At 47.7% G+C, this 25092-nt stretch overlaps 1 protein-coding gene across 2 annotated transcripts in view; it reads left to right on the top strand.

Moving 5' to 3' along the window:
* Positions 1-25092, top strand: part of ZDHHC5 (zDHHC palmitoyltransferase 5) — a 363343-nt gene that overhangs the window by 234144 nt on the left and 104107 nt on the right. For both annotated transcript variants that reach the window (XM_078674125.1, XM_078674119.1), the window contains 2 exons: positions 2485-2587; positions 15406-15497. In XM_078674125.1, coding sequence (XP_078530251.1) covers positions 2485-2587; positions 15406-15497 — 195 coding nt within the window. The remainder of the gene's footprint in view (positions 1-2484; positions 2588-15405; positions 15498-25092) is intronic.

Below are 25092 nucleotides of genomic sequence, written 5' to 3'. Positions count from 1 at the left end.
ATGCCGCTGCTTTGGAAATAATGCTGCTTTTTTTGAAGATACCAGAGATGCAAGATAAGAGGGGATACTAGATGCCGCTGCTTTGGAAATAATGCTGCTTTTTTTAAACATACCAGAGATGCAAGATAAGAGGGGATACTAGATGCCGCTGCTTTGGAAATAATGCTGCTTTTTTTGAAGATACCAGAGATGCAAGATAAGAGGGGATACTAGATGCCGCTGCTTTGGAAATAATGCTGCTTTTTTTAAACATACCAGAGATGCAAGATAAGAGGGGGATCTAGATGCCACAGCTTTGAAAATAATGCTGCTTTTTTTTAAGATACCAGAGATGCAAGATAAGAGGGGATACTAGATGCCGCTGCTTTGGAAATAATGCTGCTTTTTTTGAAGATACCAGAGATGCAAGATAAGAGGGGGTTCTAGATGCCACAGCTTTGAAAATAATGCTGCTTTTTTTGAAGATACCAGAGATGCAAGATAAGAGGGGATACTAGATGCCGCTGCTTTGGAAATAATGCTGCTTTTTTTAAACATACCAGAGATGCAAGATAAGAGGGGGTTCTAGATGCCACAGCTTTGAAAATAATGCTGCTTTTTTTGAAGATACCAGAGATGCAAGATAAGAGGGGATACTAGATGCCGCTGCTTTGGAAATAATGCTGCTTTTTTTAAACATACCAGAGATGCAAGATAAGAGGGGATACTAGATGCCGCTGCTTTGGAAATAATGCTGCTTTTTTTGAAGATACCAGAGATGCAAGATAAGAGGGGATACTAGATGCCGCTGCTTTGGAAATAATGCTGCTTTTTTTAAACATACCAGAGATGCAAGATAAGAGGGGATACTAGATGCCGCTGCTTTGGAAATAATGCTGCTTTTTTTAAACATACAAGAGATGCAAGATAAGAGGGGGTTCTAGATGCCACAGCTTTCAAAATAATGCTGCTTTTTTTGAAGATACCAGAGATGCAAGATAAGAGGGGATACTAGATGCCGCTGCTTTGGAAATAATGCTGCTTTTTTTTAAGATACCAGTGATGCAAGATAAGAGGGGATACTAGATGCCGCTGCTTTGGAAATAATGCTGCTTTTTTTGAAGATACCAGAGATGCAAGATAAGAGGGGGTTCTAGATGCCACAGCTTTGAAAACAATCCTCTAGGTTTACCTGCCAAAATGTTACTATTGGCAATGAATTGTTTATAAAAGGCTGGGCCTGAGCCCAGTTGGGCTATAGGGGAAAAGTAGCTGCTTAGTCTTATTTAAGTCTGGCCTTGTCTGTGCAAAGCCATAGAACTCTGTTAATCTGAAGTGAGAGTTACAAACGTTCAGCAGCGGTAGTTTGATTGCTAAATTAACTGGTAGAGCTTAAGTTCTGAAACTACTTTCAGAAGGAGAGGCAGCTGTGTCCTTATGGCTGTCCTTGTATGGGACTCTGAGCTGAAAGGGCTTGAGGCGCAGTAATGATAGTGCTGCTGACCTAATGACGGATCTTATGAAGTGAGTATTCAATCCTCTAGTTCAACTGTTGTAGAGAGGCAAGCATCTGCTGACCAATTGTGTAGGCTCGGAAGCACTTCCTTTCTGTGACGTGTCTGAAGTAAATACTTTCGGAAGTATGCGTAAAGCATCTGCTCGCTACCCGTGGAAACTCCCTCCTATAGTGAGTATTTGCTGTCTCTAACTGCCTTGTAGTATGAGGGAACCGGTTAGGATTGACTCCCTTGTATCTTGAGAAATTGTACTGTGGCATTGAGCATATGCTCACTATTGGGGGGGGTTTCCACGGTTAGCGAGTATTTACGGACCCTAATTGCCTTGTAGTATGAGGTCGTGGGCCCTAGAAACTAGTATCGACTCCCTTGCATCTCTTTTCTGGCATTTCTATTGGCATTACAACATGCTGGACTGCTTACACATTACAGAAGAACAATACAGCTACTGTGTTTGTCAGTTTAGAACCGAACAGCCTTCATACATCAAACTTCAGTTCCAGTTCTACACATTTGCCGTTTAAGTTGACAGGTACTCCATTGAAGTAGCAGTCACTGTTCACCCATAGTCAGAATGAACATTTGAATAACTCCCTTGTATCTTGAGGACGTGTGCGGTGGCATTGAGCACTGACTCAGTTTATGCGTATGCTATGTGTGCAAAAATTCCTTTATCAAAGGTGTTAGTTCTGGAAGTAAAGATCTGCTCTCTTACGAATCCTAGGCTTGAATTTGTGAATTGCATTAGGGTCTGCAGCTTGCATTAAAACCAGTTTTGCAACTGGTTTCTTCTTACATTATGCCATTTCTTCTCCCTTAGTTCTACCATATCTTGTTCTTTTCTATGGCCACATACTTTTCTTGCCCTGCTCCTCTTGTTTTCTTTTCGATTCTGCACACTTCACTTTTGTGCACACCCCTTTCTACTTTTATCACCTGTTATTTCCTTTGCTGAATATTTAGTTTTTCCTTGACTGCATATCCCCAGTATGGCTGTGATGAGTGTGGCCGGCTTGTTTTTCATCCCTGTTGCCGGACTCACTGGATTCCACATGGTGCTCGTCGCTCGTGGCCGCACAACAAATGAGCAGGTAAGGAGTGCGCTGTAGGCTAGTGGCAGGAACCACTCGCCATAAGGTTTCTATGGCTCTTTGACAATCTCTGTCTTTGGGTTGCTATTTCTGTTTTTCTTTCAGAGTAAGTGAGGAAGTAAAAGCATTGCACTTTGTTGGGGCTCATTTTTACATCTGTCAGTCTAAATTAATGTGATCATAAAAGTTTTCAGTTTTAAACCTATATCATTCATTAATTTATGTTTTTGGAATGGGTTTATTCTGATTCTCATTGATCGTTTTTAATTGACAAGCATCAAGCACGTTTTACTAAATTGTCTTATAGAAATTATATTTAAAGTTGCACAGTAGTTAGACAAAATGTTATGTTTGAGGTATATGAGCTGCAGATTCTACACTTTGCATTAGATCGCCACCTGTTGTTGGGCTCGGATGTTTGCATGTTGTCGTCGTCTTGGAAGAAGTCTTTGTAGTCACGACATAGGTGACTCCTCCCTTGGATGATAATGGGCATCGGCTCCATCCTTAGATTGTTTTTTCCACCTCTGGGTTCGGATGCAACTTTTCCGCTCCGGTTCAAAATCTACTTTTCAAAGACTTCGGCCGCAAAACTTTCTAAAAACAACTTCAATATCAATATATATACACTCGACTTCATCAGATTGATTCCGGTCGTCGACGCGGGCCGGTGGGCCTACCCATGTGGTGAGGCCTACAACTCATGGAAAGGACACCATTCAAAAAATGCCTCGTGTGTGGAGCAAAATTTCCACACAGCGACCATCACGAGGTGTGTAACCTGTGTTTATCACCTGAACACGAGTCGAGCTGCAGAGCTTGTGCGTCCTTTCGATCCAAGAAGACCATTCGAGATCGGAGGGCCCGCCGATGCGACAGGCAGAGGTCAGCTCCGGAACCGGTGGATATCTTCGACGAAGGTCCATGTGCCCCCGAGGAAGATTCGATGATCTCCAGATCGTGTCTGAGGCAGACGACTCCGATGACTCCATACCAGCAGGTCAAAGCGTGAGTACGACTGCCCCTACCCAAGACCAACCTAAACCAAGGGCTAAGGTCAAAACTCCGCTTTCGGGGCCCAGTCGAGACCGATACATTGCTTTGAAAGCCCCGCCATCGAACCCTGCTCCGAAGAAAATATTGAAGCCTTCCGGTAGCTCAGAGGAAACCGCACGTGCCGATACTACCAGCTTCCTCGGCACTGAAACCGAAAGAAGTCCCAGTTCCGAAAAACACTCAGAAACCCTCCACTCCTAAAGACAAGACGGCACCGAAACCAAATGAAGCCTGTTTCCGATGCTTCCAAGCCGACCAAAACAGCTTCCAGTCCAAAATCTTTGGTGCCAAAACCTACAAAGTCTGCTACCGATGCCTCCAAGCCTTCGAACCAGGCCTCAATGCCAAAAACGATCTACCTGACCAATATAAGGCACAGGCAAATGAACTTATTCAAGAGGGTAAGCTTATTTCAAATGCCTCAATCAAGTGCGCTCTTGATGTAGCAGACACTGCATCTAGAGCAATAAACACTAGCGTCCTCCTTAGAAGACATGCGTGGCTACTCATTTCTGATAGATACATCTGCCGTGTGGATTTCTCACCTTGTGAATATCCCACTGCGTCAGCAACATTCAGAAATTCTTTTTGTAGCTTCGCGCCGACGTGGACTCGGACGTCACAGAGGCACGGCATCGCTCGCGACTCCGCTGACGTCACCGACGCCTACAATAGGCCCACGCCGGCGTGATGACATCAGTTCCCTTTTTTCCGCGTCGTCGACGCTAACGGTTTTCTGGGATCGTCTGTAGCCTTTACTGTAACTTTGTTACTATCTAAATTTCTAGTATCTTTGTCTTCTCGTTTTCATCATGACCTCGAAGAAGACCGGGTTTAAAGCTTGCGGAGAATGTAACAAAATAATGTCCATTACAGATCTGCATGAATGCTGTTTGTGGTGTCTGAGCTCCGACCACGACGTCGAGGACTGCCAATCCTGCAAGAAGATGACACCAAAGGCCCTCCAGGAGAGAGAAGCAAAACTTCTGGTTGCTAAGTTTAAAGAAGGAAAAGAAGAAGTCAAGATCACGAGCTTGTCGTTCGAAGTCGAGATCTCGATCGAGGTCGCGGTCGGATTTGTCCTCGGCCCATGCTTCAAGATCTTCTAGAAAGAAGCATAAAAAGAGAACCCATGAATCCCGACATCGATCGAGGAAGGACTCGGGTTCCAAGCCGAAGTCACAAGTGAAACTGATTGAAAAGGTAGTTTCGTCGGCTTCAGAGGATCACGATGTCGAGGTTGAGGTGTTGCATGCAAACTCACCGAGTTCACCGAAGCAGAAGAGTATTCCATCTCCGGACCCATCCCATCCTTCAGGTCGGGAGGATGAAGGTGAGGAGGAGGAGGAGGTTGGTGAGGGTGGAGCTCGGATGCCCGAAAGTCGTACGACTCCGGTACACCAGCCCGAAGAAGAGGTCGACGTCGTTTCGACTCCACACCCTCAAGAGCAACCTGGGGGTTCATACCCAGCCTTCCCGGCTCCAGGTCAGGACCCTTCGCATTTCCTGAATGCGATGTTCGGTATTTATTCAAGGGCTATGTATCCCTCTGGGGCTCCTACTGGTCCTATGGGTCCTATGGCATATGGTTTGGGTGTTCCTCATTCCTATGCACCTGCGCCCTTTTATGCCGGCTCCGCCGCCGCATTGGCATTATCCGACTCCGGCGAGGCCTTCGACACCGAAGCCATCGACGCCGAGATCGATGACTCCGATTCCTTCGACTCCAGTTCCATCATCTATGATGCCGAACCCTGAGCGACGTCGTTAATCTCTCTCTCGTCCGACGTCGAGTTCGACGCCGGCTCCGTCTGAGTCGATTGCGTATCCGACTGCTTCAAATGTGAAGCTAAGATCTAGGCGTGAAGCCCAAAGATTGATGGAAGAGGAAAGATATAGAGAGGAAAATCTGGAGGAGGGCGAGCTTCAGAATTCTGAGGACCCTTTTGAGGACCTATCTGTAGCTAGTGGCCTTGAACTGTCACCTGAATGGGACCTTGTTTCGGTTTCTAATGAACCCTCAAAAGATGTGACACCTTATCATGTAGTGATAAAGAAAGCTGCAAATTTATTGAATATTTCTCTACCATCTGCAGAGTTTAAATCTAATCTGCTCACAGAGGTCCTTCACTCTCCTTCTTCAGTGACTGAACCTGTACTACCTTTTAATGATGCCTTAAAGGAACCAATTTTAGAAATTTGGAAAAATCCTGTATCAGCTCCTGCTGTATCTAGAGCTGTGGCTAGGAGGTATAGAGCAGCTCCTGAAGACCCGGAATTTTTAACATCTCATCCTCTACCGGAGAGTTTGGTGGTGCAGACTGCCTGTTCCAAGAGGTCTACGGGTGCGTTTCCGCAGGTCCCAGCGGAAAAGGAGTCTAGAAAGCAGGATCAGGCTGCTAAGAAGGTCTTTTCCTCTGCCAGTATGGCTTTAAAATCCACAAATGCAACCTGCTTGATGGGCGTTATATCCATGCTCTTATGGACACTGTGAAACAATTGGTACCCAAAATACCTGAAGAGGATAGGAAAGACTTTCAGGAGGTAATTTCTGCTACTCAAGCTGCAGCAAGACAGGTTATCCAAAGTGGATTAGACACGACTGATTCTGTGGCAAGGATCATGGGTTCTTCGGTTGCGACAAGGAGAGCCGCATGGCTTAAATCTAGTGAGTTTTCCACTGATGTCCAAGCTGCATTGATGGATCTTCCTTTTGACGGGTCTGGATTGTTTGGGAAGAAGGCAGACACTGCATTGGAACGCTTTAAAGATAGCAGAGCTACGGCAAAGTCGTTGGGCCTTCAGATCAGGGGCACTTTTGTAAGACGTTCAAGAGGATTTGGCAGATCTTCTTTTCGAAACTATAAATCCACCTAACAGCAGCCACAGCAGCAGCAGAACACTTTATACAGAAATTATAGAGGCAAACAAAGGGCCCGAGCTCGGACCGTAATGTTTCCTCCTCTTCCTCCTCTTCCCCATCCCAACCCCCGGCCACAGCAGCAAAGCAACCCTAGATCCACCATTCTGGATCATGTGGGCCCAGTGGGGGGCCGGCTTACCCATTTTCTACAAGATTGGGAATTAATAACATCGGATCTTTGGGTTCTCAATCTTGTGGAGAATGGGTATGCACTTCCCTTTTGGGAATTTCCCCCAAATTACCCTCCTTGCCAAGGTTATTGTTCGAAGGAACATCTGCTTCTCCTGCAAGAAGAAGTCCTGGCTTTGTTTCGAAAAGGTGCGATAGAGGTGGTTCCAGAGCAGGAGAGGGGTCAGGGATGCTACTCCCGGTACTTCCCGATCCCCAAAAAGGATGGCAGGCTTCGGCCAATTCTGGATCTCAGGATCTTGAACCTTTACCTGAAACAGGAAAGGTTCAAGATGCTCACTCTTGCACAGGTTCTTCAAGCGCTGCTGGAAGAAGATTGGATGGTGTCGATCGACTTGCAAGATGCGTATTTTCATATTCCCATCTTGAAGTCGCACAGAAAGTATCTCCGTTTTACGGTTGGGTCGCAACATTACCAGTTTGCGGTCCTTCCGTTTGGTCTTACTGCTGCGCCTCGAGTCTTCACCAAGGTGATGGCGGTGGTGGCAGCACATCTCAGGAGGTCGGGGATACATGTGTTCCCGTATCTGGACGACTGGTTGATCAAAGCGGAGTCGCCGGAGAAGGTGCTCCATCATCTGCAAGAGACAACTCAGTTGTTACACAGGTTGGGTTTTTCGATAAATGTACCCAAATCTCACCTGGTGCCCTCCCAGCGCAACCTGTTCATAGGTGCTGTACTGGACACAACTGTATGCCGTGCATTCCCTCCTCTTCAAAGGATTCACGACATACAGGAAATGATTCCTTTGTTCTGCAATGGAGCGGTCGTTCCAGTCCTGAAGGTTCTTCGCCTGCTCGGTCTGATGGCTTCTTGTATTCTATTGGTCAACCATGCACGCTGGCATATGAGGGCACTCCAGTGGTACCTCCGCAGGCAGTGGTATCAGCGCAACGGAGATCTCAGGGAGTCTGTGAGGATCTCCAGAGAAACTGCAGCGGATCTGACTTGGTGGAGCGTGGAAGGCAATCTGTCACAGGGAAAGCCTTTTCAACTTCCTCCATCGGTGGCCACAGTAATTGCGGATGCATCCACTCTAGGGTGGGGTGCTCATCTGGGGGACCTGGAGGTCAAGGGTCTTTGGTCTCCAGAGGAAAGGTTGCTTCACATCAACCTTCTGGAATTACGGGCAATACGTCTGGCGCTCAAGGCCTTCCTCCCTTCCCTTCGCGGTCGGTCGGTTCAGGTACTGACGGACAACACGACCGCGATGTGGTACATCAACAAGCAGGGAGGAGTGGGGTCGCAGTGTCTCTGCAGAGAGGCTCTGCGTCTCTGGTCCTGGGTTCAGGACCACCAGATTTGTCTGATGGCAAATCATCTGGCCGGAGTTCAGAACGTGCGTTCGGACAGTCTCAGTCGGCAGTTCTCGGCCGACCACGAGTGGTGGCTTCACCCGGAGATGGTTTGTCATGTCTTTCGGACGTGGGGGACTCCTCGGGTGGACCTGTTCGCCACTCACGAGAACGCTCACTGCCTGTCATTCTGCAGTCTCCAGTATCCGATGCAAGGAGCCTTGGGGGACGCGTTTCAGTTGAGTTGGAGCTCGCAACTCCTTTACGCGTTTCCTCCCATACCTTTGATTCCTCGGGTTCTGAGGAAAATTCGCCAAGACCGGGCCCAAGTCATATTGATCGCCCCGGATTGGCCAAGAAGGGTTTGGTACTCAGATCTTCTCCACCTCTCCTCTCACCCGCCGCTCCGTCTCCCTCACAGGGCAGATCTCCTCTCCCAGATGGAGGGGCAGGTTCTACACCCCCACCTCCAGACCTTACACCTTCATGCCTGGAGATTGAACGGGGCAACCTGAGTTCTTTTTCTCTCCCGCCTGACGTGGTGGACGTCATCTTGTCAGCCAAGCGTGACTCCACTAAGTCCATCTATTCTTATAGGTGGTCAAAATTTGTCGCTTGGTGTGGGGAGAAATCTATAGACCCTTTGAGAGCCCATTTGTCTGATGTTCTCCAGTTTGCCCTTTCTCTGGCGCAACAGGGTCTTGCCGTTGCTACAGTGAAGGGCTATCTTTCAGCGCTGTCGGCATTTCTCTGTTTGCCTGATCAGCCTTCTCTTTTCAAATCTCCTGTGGTTTTAAGATTTTTGAAGGGCCTCACAAATAAGTTCCCTCCTCCTCCTTTTATTGTTCCTCATTGGGATTTGAATCTTGTGTTGACCTATTTGATGGGTTCTCCCTTCGAACCCTTGCACAAGTGTCCCTTGAGACTTCTTTCTTTTAAAACGGTCTTCTTGGTTGCAATCACCTCGGCAAGGAGGGTGAGTGAGCTTCAAGCTCTTAGTTCCAAGCCCCCGTTCCTGACCATTCATGCTGAAAGAATGGTCCTTAGGACCAGGGCTGCTTTTCTGCCTAAGGTGGTATCTCACTTCCATCTAGGACAGTCCATTACCCTTCCTACCTTCTATCCTCCCCCACACCCTTCCAAGGAGGAGAGGCTTCATCGCTTGGACCCAAAGAGGGCTGTTAGTTTCTATCTTGATAGGACTAAAGACTATCGTATTGACGATCAGCTCTTCGTGGATTTTGCTGGCTGCAAGAAGGGCAGAGCGGTGCACAAGCGCACACTTTCCAGATGGATAATCCTGTGCATCAAGATTTGTTACTCTCTGGCGGGTAAGGACCCTCCTGAGGGTATTAGAGCACATTCAACTAGAGCAAAGTCTGCAACATCTGCTTTGTCTAGAGGTGTTCCAGTTGAGGACATTTGCAGAGCGGCGACTTGGGCCTCCCTCCACACTTTTGCGAAGCATTACTGCTTGGATACCGAGGTGAGGAGGGACGGTCATTTCGCGCGTTCTGTCCTCCAAGATTTCCTGGAATAGCGGAGTGGACACCCTCCTCCAGGAGTGGGGATTGCTGTGGGACTCTATTCACAAGGTGAGGAATCCACACGGCAGATGTATCTATCAGAAGAACAAGTTACTTACCTTCGGTAACGCTTTTTCTGGTAGATACAATATATGCCTGTGGATTCCTCACTGACCCACCCGCCTCCCCGTTGTCCACTCTTCTATACCAGTGTTTCTGTTATATATTTATTTTGTTGTAAAATGTTTTATTGCATTTGCTTCACACTGTGTGTGTTACCTTGATATTGGTATTGTGTATACTGTGTATATGTCTACTGTCATTGGTCCGTCCGTGTGCCTCGATGGCACGGAAAAAAGGGCGGAACTGATGTCATCACGCCGGCGTGGGCCTATTGTAGGCGTCGGTGACGTCAGCGGAGTCGCGAGCGATGCCGTGCCTCTGTGACGTCCGAGTCCACGTCGGCGCGAAGCTACAAAAAGAATTTCCGAATGTTGCTGACGCAGGGGGATATTCACAAGGTGAGGAATCCACAGGCAGATATTGTATCTACCAGAAAAAGTGTTACCGAAGGTAAGTAACTTGTTCTTCAGGGTTTAAGCAAGAAGTGCAAACAACCATATAAAATCAACCTTTTAACCAACAACAATTGTTTGGTCCAGAGGTAAACGTAGCACTTGAAAAAATGAAAAAAGACACTGATAACTGCAAAATCTATGGGAGCTCTGCAGTCCACTCAACCAAGAGGCTACTTTCGTCGTTCCTTTTACAGAGGAGACTCCAAACAAACTGGAGCAGACAATTCAACTTCCTTTGAAAACAATACGCAAACATCCTCCAATAAAGGATATTTTAGAGGACGCTACAGAGGCAACAACAATAAGGGAAGAGGTCGAGGTAATAACAAGAATCGATCCTCTTCCACCACTAAACAGTGACTTCCTTCAGCTCCCCCAACAGCATACCACTCCTGTAGGGGGGAGATTAACACAGTTCCTACCTGTCTGGAATTTCATCACAACAGACAAGTGGGTGAGACAGATTATCCAGTATGGTTACTGCCTGGAGCTTACAGCTACCCCTCCAAATATACCACCCAGACAGCATCCATTCTCAGAACATCTAACGCTGCTCCAACAAGGTGTTCTCTCATTGCTGCAAAAAGATGCAATAGAGTTAGTTCCATTGCAACATCAAGGAACAGGGGTCTACTCACTCTACTTCCTAATACCCTAAAAAGATGGGACACTAAGACCAATTCTTGATTTAAGGCCTCTCAATCTGTATATACACTCAGATCATTTTCATATGATCACTTTGCAACAAGTGCTCCCATTGTTGCAACAAGGCGATTTCCTCACTACACTAGACCTCAAAGACGCCTACTTCCACATTCTCATACATCCTTCTCTCAGGAAGTATCTAAGGTTTGTACTAGAAGGACAGCACTATCAGTTCAAAGTCCTTCCACTCAGGGTCACAACTGCACCAAGAGTGTTCACGAAGTGCCTAGCAGTAGTAGCAGCACATCTCAGAAGACAACATATCCATGTCTTCCCATACTTATACGATTGGCTCATAAAAGCCAAGTCATTCTATCCGTGTGTCCAACACACATCTCAAACAATTCTGACACTACACAACTTGGGGTTTACAATAAACCACACCAAGTCACATCTACAGCCCTCTCATGTACATCAATACCTAGGGGCTACCATGATCACCAATACAGCTCTAGCTTATTCCAGTCCAGCCAGGATACAGAGCATTCAAGCCTTAGTCACAAGGTTTTAAAACCAACACTCTCTCCCAGCCAGAGTGTTCATGCGACTAATAGGCATGAGGGCATCTTGCATTTTTATTGTACCATATGCATTACTACAAATGCGCCCATTGCAGGAATGTCTAGCACATCAGTGGAACCAGGCTCAAGGACAACTTACAGACCTGGTGTTGGTGGACAGCCGCACACATCGCTCTCTGCAGTGGTGGAACACCAAAAACTTGTCCAGAGGGCGGCCGTTCTTCGAACCTGTTCCACAAATAGTACTGACAACGGACACATCCCTGACAGGATGGGGAGCACATCTGCTCCACCATGCAACTCAGGGAAGTTGGACCGCTCAACAAAAGGTGCTTCACATCAATCCCCTAGAGTTGCTCGCAATTTTCCTAGCACTAAAGTCCTTCCAAGTGCACATACAGAACAAAGCTATCTTAATCCGGACGGACAACATGGCAGCCATGTACTACATACAAAAACAAGGAGGCACACATTCTCTGCAGCTGTCCCAGCTCGCACAAACCATTTGGAGATGGGCCATTCCACAAAAAATATATCTGTTCACAATCAGATAGCCGGTGTGGTAAGTCGACAGACCCAACAGATTCACGAATGGGAACTACATCTGCAAGTTCTTTAACCATTCTTTCACAAGTGGGGTCATCCAGACATAGATCTGTTTGCCACACACGAAAACGCAAAATGCCCAACCTTCGCTGCCAGGTTTCCACACCCGCTGTCCAAGGGCAATCGATATGGATGAACTGGTCAGGCAGTTTTGCGTACGCTTTTCCGCCAATCCCACTAGTACCACTAGTAGTACGCAAGCTACAACAACAGTCTCTCAAAATGATCTTAGTAGCTCTGACATGGGCACGCCAACCGTGGTTCACCACACTGCTGGAACTCTCTCTAATTCCACACCAAAAACTGTCTGACACCATCCATGCTAACGCAGAACCATGGAGACATCAGGCACCCAGATCCAAGTCAACTGAATCTGGCGATCTGGCTCCTGAAGTCTTAGAGTTTGGTTACCTTAACCCGCCACCAGACTGTATGAATATCATTAAAGAAGCCAAAAGACCTACTACTAGAGCTTGTTGTGCTGCTAAATGGAAAAGATTTGCCATTTACGGCACCAATAATCAAATTGATCCTTTACATGCTTCCATCCACAATATTATCTGTTACCTTCTCCATTTACAGAGATGTAATCTGGCATATTCATCTATACGCTTACATCTTGCAGCCATCGCGGCATACCTACAAAACAGACAACATATGTTGTTGTTTACAGTACCAGCAATAAAAGTTTTTATGGAAGGATTAAAAAGAATCATTCCTCCTAGGTTACCACCCTCTCCAGAGTCGAACCTGAACATTGTTCTTACCAGGCTCATGGGAGCCCCTTTTGAACTTTTACACAAATGTGAACTGCAGGTTTTCACATGGAAAACAGCTTTCCTTGCTGCTATTACCTCTCTTAGAAGAGTTAGTGAAATTCAAGCTTTCACTATACAAGAACCATTCTTACAATTACACCGTAACAAAGTGGTTCTAAGGACCAATCCTAAATTCCTTTCTAAAGTAATTACTCCTTTTCATCTAAACCAATCTGTAGAGTTACCACTGTTTTTTCAAAACTCTGACTCTGTAGCAGAGAGAGCTCTACACTCACTAGATGTCAAAAGAGCTCTTCTCTATTACATCGATAGGACCAAATCCTTTCGCAACACAAAGCAACTATTTGTAGCTTTCTCTCCACCACATAAAGGGAACCCCTTTTCTAAATCAGGAATTGCAAGGTAGATTGTTAAATGTATACAAATATGCTATCATAAGGCAAAACGCACATTAACAGTTCCTCCTAGAGCGCACTCCACAGGCAAACTAGGAGCCTCCATGGCTTTCTTAGGGAATATTACCCTAGACGACATCTGCAAGTCAGCAACATGGTCTACAACAGACCCCTTCACTAACCACTATTGTGTTGATGTGCAAGCCAAGCAGCAAGCTGCAGTAGGCCAAGCTGTCCTCAAAACTCTCTTTCAAACTACTGCAACAGATACAAGTCACCACCGCTAGGGGAGACACTGCTGCACAATCTATGCAAAGTGTAGTATCTGCAGCTCATATGCCTCGAACGGAAAATGCTACTTACCAGTATGCATCTGTTCTTGGCATGTAGAGCTGCAGAGTACTACACGCCCTCCCGCCTCCCCGGGACCTGTATCTGTTCCAGTTTTATCTTAATTAGATATACACGCATGGACATCCCTTCTTTCTTTTACTAACTCCATCATTTCCCATCATGGCGAAAAACAATCTAAGGATGGAGCCGATGATCATGCGCACTATCGTCCAAGGGAGGAGTCACCTATCTCGTGACTACAAAGACTTCTTCCAAGACAACAACAACATGCAATCATCCGAGCCCAACACCAGGTGGCGATCTAATGCAAAGTGTAGAAATCTGAAGCTCTACATGCCAAGAACAGATGCATACTGGTAAGTAGCATTTTCCTTGTTGTGGGTGCTGCCAGACCCTCACCATTATAACAATCATTGGCCAAAATATTTTTGTTCTCAAAAAGCACACATTGCCACTGCAGTGTCTGCCACTGAACAAAACTACTTTGTGTGCTGATATGCTCCTTCTGAAAGAGCAGGATGCTGTCAGTCACAGTGAAGCCAGCCAATAGATGGATAACATTTTAAATATAAACAAATGGTCTTGGTTAACTCAAGACCTAATTATGGGCCCAGTTCTTTAAGTCACAAAGGTGCACCCATGTATGTGTCCTTGCAGTAGTGCAGATGTTCGGCTTTCATGAATTCACAATAATATACGAAGGTAGGCCAGGAAATCACAACCCTGGAGAATATCTGCAAACTGCATTTTATCACAAGCAAATATGCATGTGTAAATTTGTTTACAAGTGCACTTTCTCTCCCAACTACTATTTTCCTCAACCCTGGAAGAACTTTTTCTTATGCCTGTGACAGGACTCAATTTCCAATCTTTCTCAATATGGGGAAAGGTCCAAGATAGGCTGGTGAAAAATTATAAAACATGCAACGTAGCACAGACTCAAAAGCACATTTCAGCCCTGAATCTATTGCTTAATGCTACCTCTAGCCCCAGTATGTAGATCTCTGGGAAGGTGGCAAACTAATGGAATTGCTTGAATTCAAACCCTACTACGGTATTCACCCCGCAATAATCAGAGGCTATTATCAGAGCTCTTGTATAATGAGATTGCTGCCATAATTTGTAGCCTCACTTCGCGACACCAGAGGAACAAGTGGATTTTTTTACAAGACACGTAGATTTATGTAGCAACCTATCCTATGGACAAATAGATATTTTATTCAATTTCATACCCCTTAATGTCATATGTACGGAGAGTTTTGCCCATTGTTGCCAATAAATAAGTTCCTACAATCATCTCTTCAAATTTGCCACCCTTTAACTTCAGCTACTTTTACTACACCATCTGCGCAGGTTCGGCCTTGCAGCAGATGACAAGTAGACCTTTGTTGAATCAGCACATGGTTAGTGCTGTGCTTCATTCTCTCTAGTATAACCACTTGCCTAGCATACTGTTAATGTTTATTGACAAATGCGCAATCACGTGAATCCTCATCTTCACCCCACTCTTAATGTGGTTGCCGAAGAAGCGAAACCCCTCTGATGAGTTTTATATATACTTCCGAACATTTCTGTACTGCATGCAGTGACTCTTTGGATAAGTTGCCTCAAAGAGCTCAAACAAACTGTGGCCGCATGAATCGTGTAGTTTTGGACAGTTTGTCAATGTCACTAGGGTTGGCTATCTCTTTAAAAAGTTAAACCCTGATTAGTTTCCGATGGGAAATGGCATCCACTGCCCTAGGATAGTTGACATGCACAACTTCCAAGAGAAAAGCATTCCCATAGGTCGTGCACATCTGTCTCGATATTTATTGTTTAGTCTCACGCCTTTGGGCCTTGCCTTTTTGACTGATAACTGTTTGGTTTTCCCTTTTCTTGTCCACACAGGTTACTGGTAAATTCAGAGGTGGTGTGAATCCATTTACCAACGGCTGCTGGAGGAACATTAGCCATGTCATCTGCAGTTCACCGGCACCACGGTTCGTGTTTACTTTCACCCATATTGTCACAGTTTTCCAGAATCTATGTACATGTAATCTTTATTTTTGTGAGCATACATGAAAGGTTACTTTATTCATCACTGTACAGGCTGTGTCTATAGCACAAGTTTACCATCGCACCGCCTTACTTCAAGGCTATGCTGTGCCCAGAACTGTATTTAAACAATTGCCAAGAACACGCGCTTTATGTGCAGACAAGCATGGCTTAAGGCTTTGCATCTGAAACCGGAGGCCCAGGAAAAAGACACTTTCCTGAGCAAATCAAAAAACGTATGAAACCTTTCCAATGGAGAGTCCCTTCAGCACTGCAAAGCTGGCAAGTTGAGGGGCAATTCTCTGACTGCTAGACTCCAGTCTTTTCTTCCTAGCCTTGGCCATTTGTTTATCTGGACAAGAGACTAATTTGACTTCAATCATCCTGCAGCTTCTTTCTCTTCCTCAAGCTCAGTTTCCCACCCCAACAGAAGTTGTTTCAGGCCAAAGACCTAGCCCCTCTTCGAAGAGTTATAATGACTTCCTTTGGTTTCCAGCAAACAGTCTTGACTCTATTTCAGCGGGCTGTCTCCTCTTCAGCGGTTAGCGGTGTGGAGGGGAGGGTTCGAGGCATGTGGGCTGCTAAATTTATATCTTTTGCATTAGATCGCCGCCTAGTGTTGGGTCCGGATGATCGCACATTGTTGTCCTGGAAGAGTCTTCGAAGTATCCTGAGATAGGTGGCTCCTCCCCTGGACTACAGTGCGCATGGGCATCGGCTCCATCCCCAGATTGTTTTTTTCCGCCATTGGGTTCGGATGCGGTCTCGACGTCTCTGTCGGAACCGAGAAAACTAGCTTTTTAAGGCCAAAAGGCCTTCGTTTCATTACGTCGGTATTGTTTGCGTACGGTCTCGAGTTCTTCCGTCTCTTTGAGTCGGAATCTGCGGAGTCGTATCACTCTTCGGACATCGAGGCCTTCTCATCGCAACACGACCACAACTTTTCAACATGGAGCGGAGCCCGTTTAAATACTGTCCCGTCTGTGGGTCCAAATACCCACATATCGACGTGCACCCGGTCTGTAACAAATGCCTCTCGCCAGACCATAACGAGGACAGCTGCATGGCCTGCTCCAGATTCAGGTCGAAGAAGACGCTCAAGCTTCGGCGCGCGGTGCGCCTTGAGGCCCGACAAGCGGCCCCGGCTCCAGATAACATCTTCGGCGACCAGGAAGAAGAGGGCCTAAGCCATCATCTTGAAATCTCACCGCCCGCGACGGAGGTCGAGGCAGATCCGGAAGACGACGACGGGGTCGTGGATCAAGGCCTTGAATACGTCGACGAGGTAGGGGACGTCGAAGAAGTTTATGGGGCCGCGGAAGATAGCTCAGCGGATGAGCTATGCCCCGAAACTTATGCGGATCAGGCTCGGGTCACGGGATCGCCACTCGGCCTTACCCAAGACCCTGTACCGCAAGCCACGGCCCCGCCTTCAGGCCCGGCCACGGACATACTTGCTACGCAGCCCGTATCGAAACCGAAACTGAAACCATCGGTATCGACTGCTCCTAAAATGGCCGACACGAAAACGAAACCGAAACCTAAGGCTTCGAGTGCACCTAAGATGGTGGTCGTTCAACCAAAACCACCAAAGCCTGCTACCTCATCGACTCCGTCGGCCTCCGGTCCACAGAAGTCGAAGAAAACTGTAGAACCGACAGTGCCGAAGTCGTCCGCAGAGGAGGCCTCCTCTACGAAAGTCGTCCGGCACGGGTCGACCGAGACGACGCCGTCAAAGTCCGCCAAAGTCAGCGACAAGACTCCGGTACCGACTGGGACGTCGTTAGTCGGACGCGTAGTTGAGACGGAGTCTGCAAAATCACACGGATCGAAGGGCGGAGTGACGCATCCCTCATCGCCACTTCACTTCAAAGAATACGGGATAAGGCTTCTGCGACGTCGGCTCCGGCGCCGTCGCACCAGAAGACGATGGACATGCCGGTAAAGCCTACGGGCAAACTTCTCTTCATTCTGCCGCCAAAGGAGGCACCAAAGGCCCTTTGCGCCAAAGACGGCGCCAAAGACATCGGACTCGTCCACGCCTGCTGGAGTATTGGGTCGACAACTCGACTCAGGAGACGACTCGGAACGCTTTATCGACGCGGACACGGGCAAGTTGACCCTTTACAAGAGAAAGATCACTTCCCAGCCAGTGGACTCCTATGTTATCCCACTTAAAAAGAAAAGGCTTGCACAGGACACTCCAGCCCTGATCGAACCTATCCAGCCTCCTCTTAGAAGGAGCCCAACACCTTCCCCTGACCACTCTGAGGGAGAGGAATATGGACAAGATGACCAGTACACTTTCCCCATCAATGAGCCCGATGCACAACAGGATTCCTATGACGACATAGGTGACCAGGGAATCCAAAATGTGGGACAAGACCCACAGCCTTTCAGTGTACGTGCATCCCCAACAGAAGACTCTGCAGGATTTCATGCACTCATTGAACGGGCAGCTGCTAATCATGATGTGGACATGCATGCTGACCCAGTAGAGGAAGATTTTCTGTTTGACACTTTTTCAGTCTCTGAAAGGACAGTCGAGACACTTCCTATGCTGAAAGGTGTCCTTAAGCATGCTGCGGAAATCTTCAAAGAGCCTACCAGGGCGAGGGTGGTCAATCCACGCATTGAGAAGAAATACAGACCAGCACCTGCAGACCCTGCATACATTCGGGGACAGTTGCCACTAGACTCTCTTGTGGTCGCAAATGCACGCAAACGGGCAAACTCCCAGACAACGGGTGAAGCTCCTCCCCCAGACAAGGAGTCTAAAGTGCTTGAGGCAGGGGGCAAAAGAGTAGCTGCGCAGGCTGCCAATTTCTGGCGTATTGCGAACACACAGGCGCTATTGGCACGTTATGATAGGGCGCATTACGACACCCTAGAGCAACTTTTACAACACCTGCCTACGCAGTTTCAAGAGGGTACCAAACTGCTTATTGAGGAGGGAAAACTCATCTCCAACGCAGCAATAAAGTGTGCACTTGATGCCGCAGACACAGCAGCTAGGGCTATTAACACTAGCGTCATGCTGAGACGACAGGCGTGGCTACGCATATCAGGGTTTAAACCAGACATTCAAACGACCATACTCAATCAGCCCGTCAATCCTGATAGACTGTTTGGTCCCGATGTTGACACCACCCTCGAAAAGATTAAGAAAGACAACGAGACAGCTAAGTCTATGGGGGCCCTTCAGTCACAACAATTCCGGGGCAACACTTTTCGTCGCTCAGGTGCACGTGGAGTCACCCGAGGACAGATGGGTCAACAGTCACAGTTCACTAGAGGTGGAGCACAGTCCTCGTACCCCAAGCAGAATAAAGGGGGTTATCGAGGAAACCGCACCAGAGGACGTGGCAGAGGAAACAACAACTCCCGTTCCTCTGCCCCAAACAAACAGTGACTCTCTGTCACTGCCCCCCGACCATTTAACACCTGTCGGGGGGAGACTCCAGCAGTTCCTGACAGTCTGGACAAACATCACCACAGACAGGTGGGTACGACAACTTGTCCAGTACGGTTATTGTCTAGAGTTAAAGTCCACTCCACCCAACATTCCACCAAGGCAACGGCCTATGTCCGCAGAGCACTTGCACTTATTGCAGCAAGAAGTAGTGGTGATGCTGCAAAAAGGCGCAATCGAGCTCGTGCCAGTGGAGGAGGAAGGCACAGGGGTCTATTCCCTGTACTTCCTTATTCCAAAGAAGGACGGATCTCTCAGACCCATTCTAGATCTGCGTCCCCTCAACCTGTATATACTGTCAGAACATTTCCATATGCTTACACTGCAACAGATTCTTCCCTTGCTGAACCAAGGGGACTTCTTGGCAACCTTAGACCTCAAGGATGCTTATTTCCACATACCACTACACCCGTCCCACAGGAAGTATCTCAGGTTCACTATCCAAGGCAGGCATTATCAGTTCAAAGTCCTACCCTTCGGAGTGACCACCGCCCCAAGAGTGTTTACCAAGTGTCTGGCGACGGTAGCGGCGCACCTCAGGAGGCAGAACATCCATGTCTACCCCTACCTAGACGACTGGCTCGTTCAAGCCAAGTCGGAACAACAGTGCGCCGCGGACATGTCGACTACCATTCACCTCCTTCACAATCTGGGCTTCTCGCTGAACTACCCAAAGTCACACCTTCAACCAGCACATGTGCGGCAGTTTCTGGGCGCGACGATAAATACCCTGACAGCCATGGCTCAGCCAAACAAGGTCAGGATAGACAGCATGCAGTCTCTAATCCAAAGGTTCAGACCACAACACTCGCTTCCAGCGAGAGTATTCATGCAGTTGATTGGCATGATGGCCTCCTGCATCTTCATAGTCCCTCACGCAAGGTTACATATGCGTCCGCTCCAGGAGTGCTTAGCAAATCAGTGGACACAGGCTCAGGGACAATTGACAGACCTAGTGTTGGTTACCAGTCGGGCGTACAACTCTCTGCATTGGTGGAATCCACACAACCTTTGCAAGGGCCGACTGTTCCAAGAGCCAGTGCCACAGATTATCCTGACAACGGACGCATCTCTCCAGGGATGGGGAGCTCATCTGCTCACTTACACAGTGCAGGGACTATGGACGACGCAGCAACAGAAGATGCACATCAACTATCTGGAACTGATGGCAATCTTCATGGCGCTCAAGTCCTTCAATGTACATCTGTGCAACAAGGTGGTGTTAGTCCGGACGGACAACATGACAGCGATGTACTACATTCAAAAGCAGGGAGGCACCCACTCACCGCAGCTGTCTCATCTGGCTCAGAGCATGTGGAAGTGGGCCATTCAGAGGAACATTTTCCTCATGGCAGAACACCTCCCGGGCAAGGACAATCAGATGGCGGATCTGCTCAGCAGATACAGCCATCCAATGCACGAGTGGGAGTTACATCCATCAGTACTCCGCCCGTACTTCCAGCAGTGGGGTCATCCGGAGATAGACCTGTTTGCCACAAACGAAAACGCAAAATGCCAACACTTTGCCGCCAGGTTCCCTCACCCACAGTCGCAGGGGAATGCGATATGGATGAACTGGTCAGGCAATTTGCGTACGCTTTTCCACCAGCACCTCTGATACCGCTAGTGGCAAGAAAACTAAGGCAGCACTCGATGACACTCATCCTAGTTGCTCCAACTTGGGCACGCCAAGCATGGTACACCACGTTTCTGGAACTCTCGGTGGTGCCGCATCAAAGACTGCGCCTAACGCCCAGGCTTTTGACGCAGAACCATGGAGACATTCAGCATCCAGATCCGCAACAGCTCAACCTGGCGATCTGGCTCCTGAAGTCCTAGAGTTTGGCTACCTTCACCTACCTCCAGAATGCATGGACATCATCAAGGAGGCAAGGAAGCCGACTACCAGAGCATGCTATGCTGCAAAATGGAAGCGTTTTGTCCTTCACTGTACGGCCAATAACATAAACCCGCTAGATGCATCTATCGCTAACATCATTTGCTATCTGTTACATCTTTACAAGTGCAATCTAGCCTACACTTCCATTCGGATACATCTATCCGCCATAGCAGCTTATCTTCAGAACAGGCAACATCTCTCTGTCTTCAGAGTGCCTGCCATTAAGGCCTTCCTTGAAGGTCTGAAACGAGTCATTCCCCCAAGGACACCGCCAGCTCCGGTGTGGAACCTCAATGTGGTCCTCACCAGGCTGATGGGACCACCTTTTGAGCCACTGCACTCGTGTGAACTCCAGTTCCTAACATGGAAAGTGGCTTTCCTTATTGCTATCACTTCACTGAGACGTGTCAGTGAGCTGCAAGCGCTCACAATCCAAGAGCCATTCATACAAATTCATCCAAATAGGGTGGTACTACGTACTAACCCCAAATTCCTTCCGAAGGTGGTGTCACAGTTTCATCTCAACCAAACTATTGACTTGCCTGCATTCTTCCAAAACCCTCAAACGGTGGCGGAAAGAATGCTCCATACTTTGGACGTTAGGAGGGCGTTGATGTACTATATTGACAGGACACAACATTTTAGGAAAACAAAACAACTTTTTGTTGCCTTCTCGCCACAGCACAAGGGCAACCCTATTTCCAAAGCAGGAATAGCCAGATGGATTGTTAAGTGCATCCAGATCTGCTATCAAAAGGCTAAACGCACCTTAACAATACCCCCAAGAGCGCACTCCACACGCAAATTGGGGGCATCCATGGCTTTCCTGGGGAACATTCCTTTAGAGGACATTTGTAGAGCAGCCACATGGGTTACACCACATACCTTTACAAAACACTACTGTGTTGATGTGCATTCCAAGCAGCAAGCTGCTGTAGGACAGGCTGTTCTCAAGACACTCTTTCAGGTTTCTGCAGCTGGCACGGGCAACCGCCGCTGATGGAGGGACTGCTATGTATGCTATGCTAAGATATGAATTTAGCAGCCCACATGCCTCGAACTGAATATGCTACTTACCAGTATGCATCTGTTCTTGGCATGTAGGGCTGCTAACATTCATATCGCCCACCCTCCTCCCCGGTGCCTGTCGCAGCTGCAGACATACTCTTGCATTCAATCATTAGCATGGACATCCTTTACACTTTACACTCCATCTCTGCCACAATGGCTAAAAACAATCTGGGGATGGAGCCGATGCCCATGCGCACTGTAGTCCAGGGGAGGAGCCACCTATCTCAGGATACTTCGAAGACTCTTCCAGGACAACAATGTGCAATCATCCGGACCCAACACTAGGCGGCGATCTAATGCAAAAGATATGAATGTTAGCAGCCCTACATGCCAAGAACAGATGCATACTGGTAAGTAGCATATTCATTTTCTCCTTAGTTAGTCTGATAAAGTGCCTCTTCTGACATGGTTAGCCAACCTGGTCCTCTGTCCCAGAGCTCCTTCCCCTAAAACTGTACCACGATTGACACAACTTCAGACCCCCGGTAAGTCCCTAGTAAATGGTACCCCTCATACCTAGGGCACTGGTACTTAAGGGGATCCCCTAGGGACACCTCACCAAGGCCATGCAAACTGCCACTGCAGCCTGCATGCCTTGGTGAAGAGAACAACAACAAAGTCGACATGGCATACTGCCTGTGTGTCATATCAAGCAGCACTGCCGAAGGAATAGATAAGTCACCACTCTCGCAGGTCTTGGAACACCGAAGGCAGGGTGCATTATATCTCAGCTGTGGGCATATCTGCACGAGCACATATATCTAAACAATTTTAAGTCTAATCTTATGCCAGGGAAGCCATATAGCGTACGTCGCCTGCAAACTCGACAACTTGAGTTCCCCAGCACCGTGATGGCTTCACTGAACCCAGGAGTGTTTGGTACCAAGCTACTCCTCTTAATAAACCCACACTGATGCCAGCATTGGATTTATTAAAACATGTACCCGGAGGCACCTCAAAGATGCCCCTGAAAACCTACCAAACCTGGTGTGGTCTCTGACTAGCTTTAGGCAGCCTGACATCACCAAAGATGTTTCTGGACCCATGGGGTGAGAGCCCTTACTCTTTGAGGCCAGAAACAAAGTCCATCCTTGGCAGAGATGTCCGCCTCCCCCAGGCAGGCGCAGTGTGCGAGATGGAAGCTTCAAAGGCCTTGCCACCTCTGTAATGCAATCCAAGCCTCTGCTGCTAGCAGTGGATGCCACCCCGTCTCAAACCCCCACTTTTGGCCAGAGTACTGGTGAGAAAGTGAGAATAGGAGGTGCACCCCCTTTGCCAACTCCACCTCTCAGGTGCTGGAGGTGAAGTGAAGCACATTTTTCAGTGCCCACCACCTGGAAGATGGTGGGACCTATCAAATCAGGGCTAGGTCTATGCATCCCTCCCACAGGAGGGTGGCACAATAGAGGGTGTAGAAACCCCAGGTAAGGGACTCATTGGTCCCCACTTGTCACTCCCCTGTAAGGCCCCTAAATCTAGTATTTAGGTAGTACCCCCAGACCCTGAATTTTAGATTCTTGACTATCTACGAAGCCCAGACACTGGAGAGCCAAAACAGCAAGAAAGGAGGAGGAGCAGTTACTGACTCTGCATCAACCCTGCTGACCTGTCTATTGCCTTTCGCCCATGCTACAAAAGTTGACTCGTCCTGCAAGCGCAATGCCCTCCAAAACCCTGCATTCACTAAAGATCAAGAACTCCAGAGGACAGCGGACCTGTCCACAAGAAACCAACACCAAGGACATTTGAGGACTGCGGAATTGGACCACCAGACCCACTTCTGCACTAGTGCCTCCGGCCCGAGCCCAAGTGACCCACCGTCCTAAGAAGGTTCCCCAGCGGTCCTGAGCCCAAGTCAATTGAGAGTTGACCCCTCCTGGGAACCACACTGACGCCTGCAGCCTCAACCCGGAGACCCCCTCCCCATAACCGCAACCTGCTCGGTAAGCTTTTTCTGACATCAAAGGCCACCCCTGCATCCGAAGCCACTGGGCGTTGGGGAGCTCGACCCAACGGTGTCCCTACGTACCCAAGCATCAGTGCTTACCAGGGCAGCTGTTAGATTTCTTCGCCCGGCCTCCTAGCCAGAGCCTGCAGCCTTTTCCCGAAACCGATCTCCTCCATTGGTTTGCGTTGGGCACCCAATGCGGTGTTGCACTCTGCACCTGGCCACCCTGTGTGCTGAGGGTGCATGTTTGGTGCTGCCCTGAGGTCCCTCCAATGCTTGCCTAAAGTCCCTGAGATTGAACGCAGACACAGCTTTTACTTAACAGTAAACAGTGCATCTTCGATCACTTCCAGTCGCGAACATTGGGCGCCCGACTTCGAATTTTAACTCTGCACCCAGCTGCCCCTATGCTGCTGGTGGTGTGCCTTGTGTTGACCTGAAACCTTGAAGACTGGATTTGTAAGTTGTGTACTTAACTAGAAAACTGTATTCTTGTTTTCCTCCCATAGGTTAACATAGCTCAACTGGAAATTTCACTAAGAGTCAGTTTTTGAATGCGAAAAGTATTTAGGAAAAGCAAACTCACCTTTGAACGTAGATCTTGGTCTTAAAGTAAACCTAGAAAGAAGCTTATTTTTCTAATATTGATGTGGATCTTCTTTTTGAGTGTGTCTCATTTATTAATCACTGTGTGTACAACAAATATATTGCACTCCTCTGTGTTAGGCCTAAGGCTGCTCAACCACAGTACCAACAATAGAGCCCTTTCGGTTTACATTGAAGCCGTGTACTCTTCCACAGGGAACTTCTGGACTCTCTACACAATATGCCTCATTATTGGTAAATCACATAAAGAGCCAGCTTCCTTCATTGGTGGTGCAGCGGTGGGGTTCAAGACTCAACATTTGCTGGTCCAATTGATTGATAAGTGATTTCACAAGAGAAATCCAAAATTGTCTTTAGCTAAAATATTTTTCCAACCTTTCGATTTGTTTTTCAAAAGTTACTTCGAAATGGTGTTAGGGAATTAGTTTAGTCCCCCCACTGTTTAGAAATTAAGTCTGTAAAGTAGTTAGGTCATTTTTTGTAAGTTCCTAATAAGTTCCCAACTACATTGTCTGAGACCCCAGGGACCTCCCAGGAGCTTAA

Source organism: Lissotriton helveticus, chromosome 1_1 (genome assembly GCF_964261635.1).
Source record: "Lissotriton helveticus chromosome 1_1, aLisHel1.1, whole genome shotgun sequence".
NCBI classification, from domain to species: Eukaryota; Metazoa; Chordata; class Amphibia; order Caudata; family Salamandridae; genus Lissotriton; species Lissotriton helveticus.
Note: the sequence above shows the minus strand (reverse complement) of the source record. Positions and strands in the feature narration are given on the sequence as shown.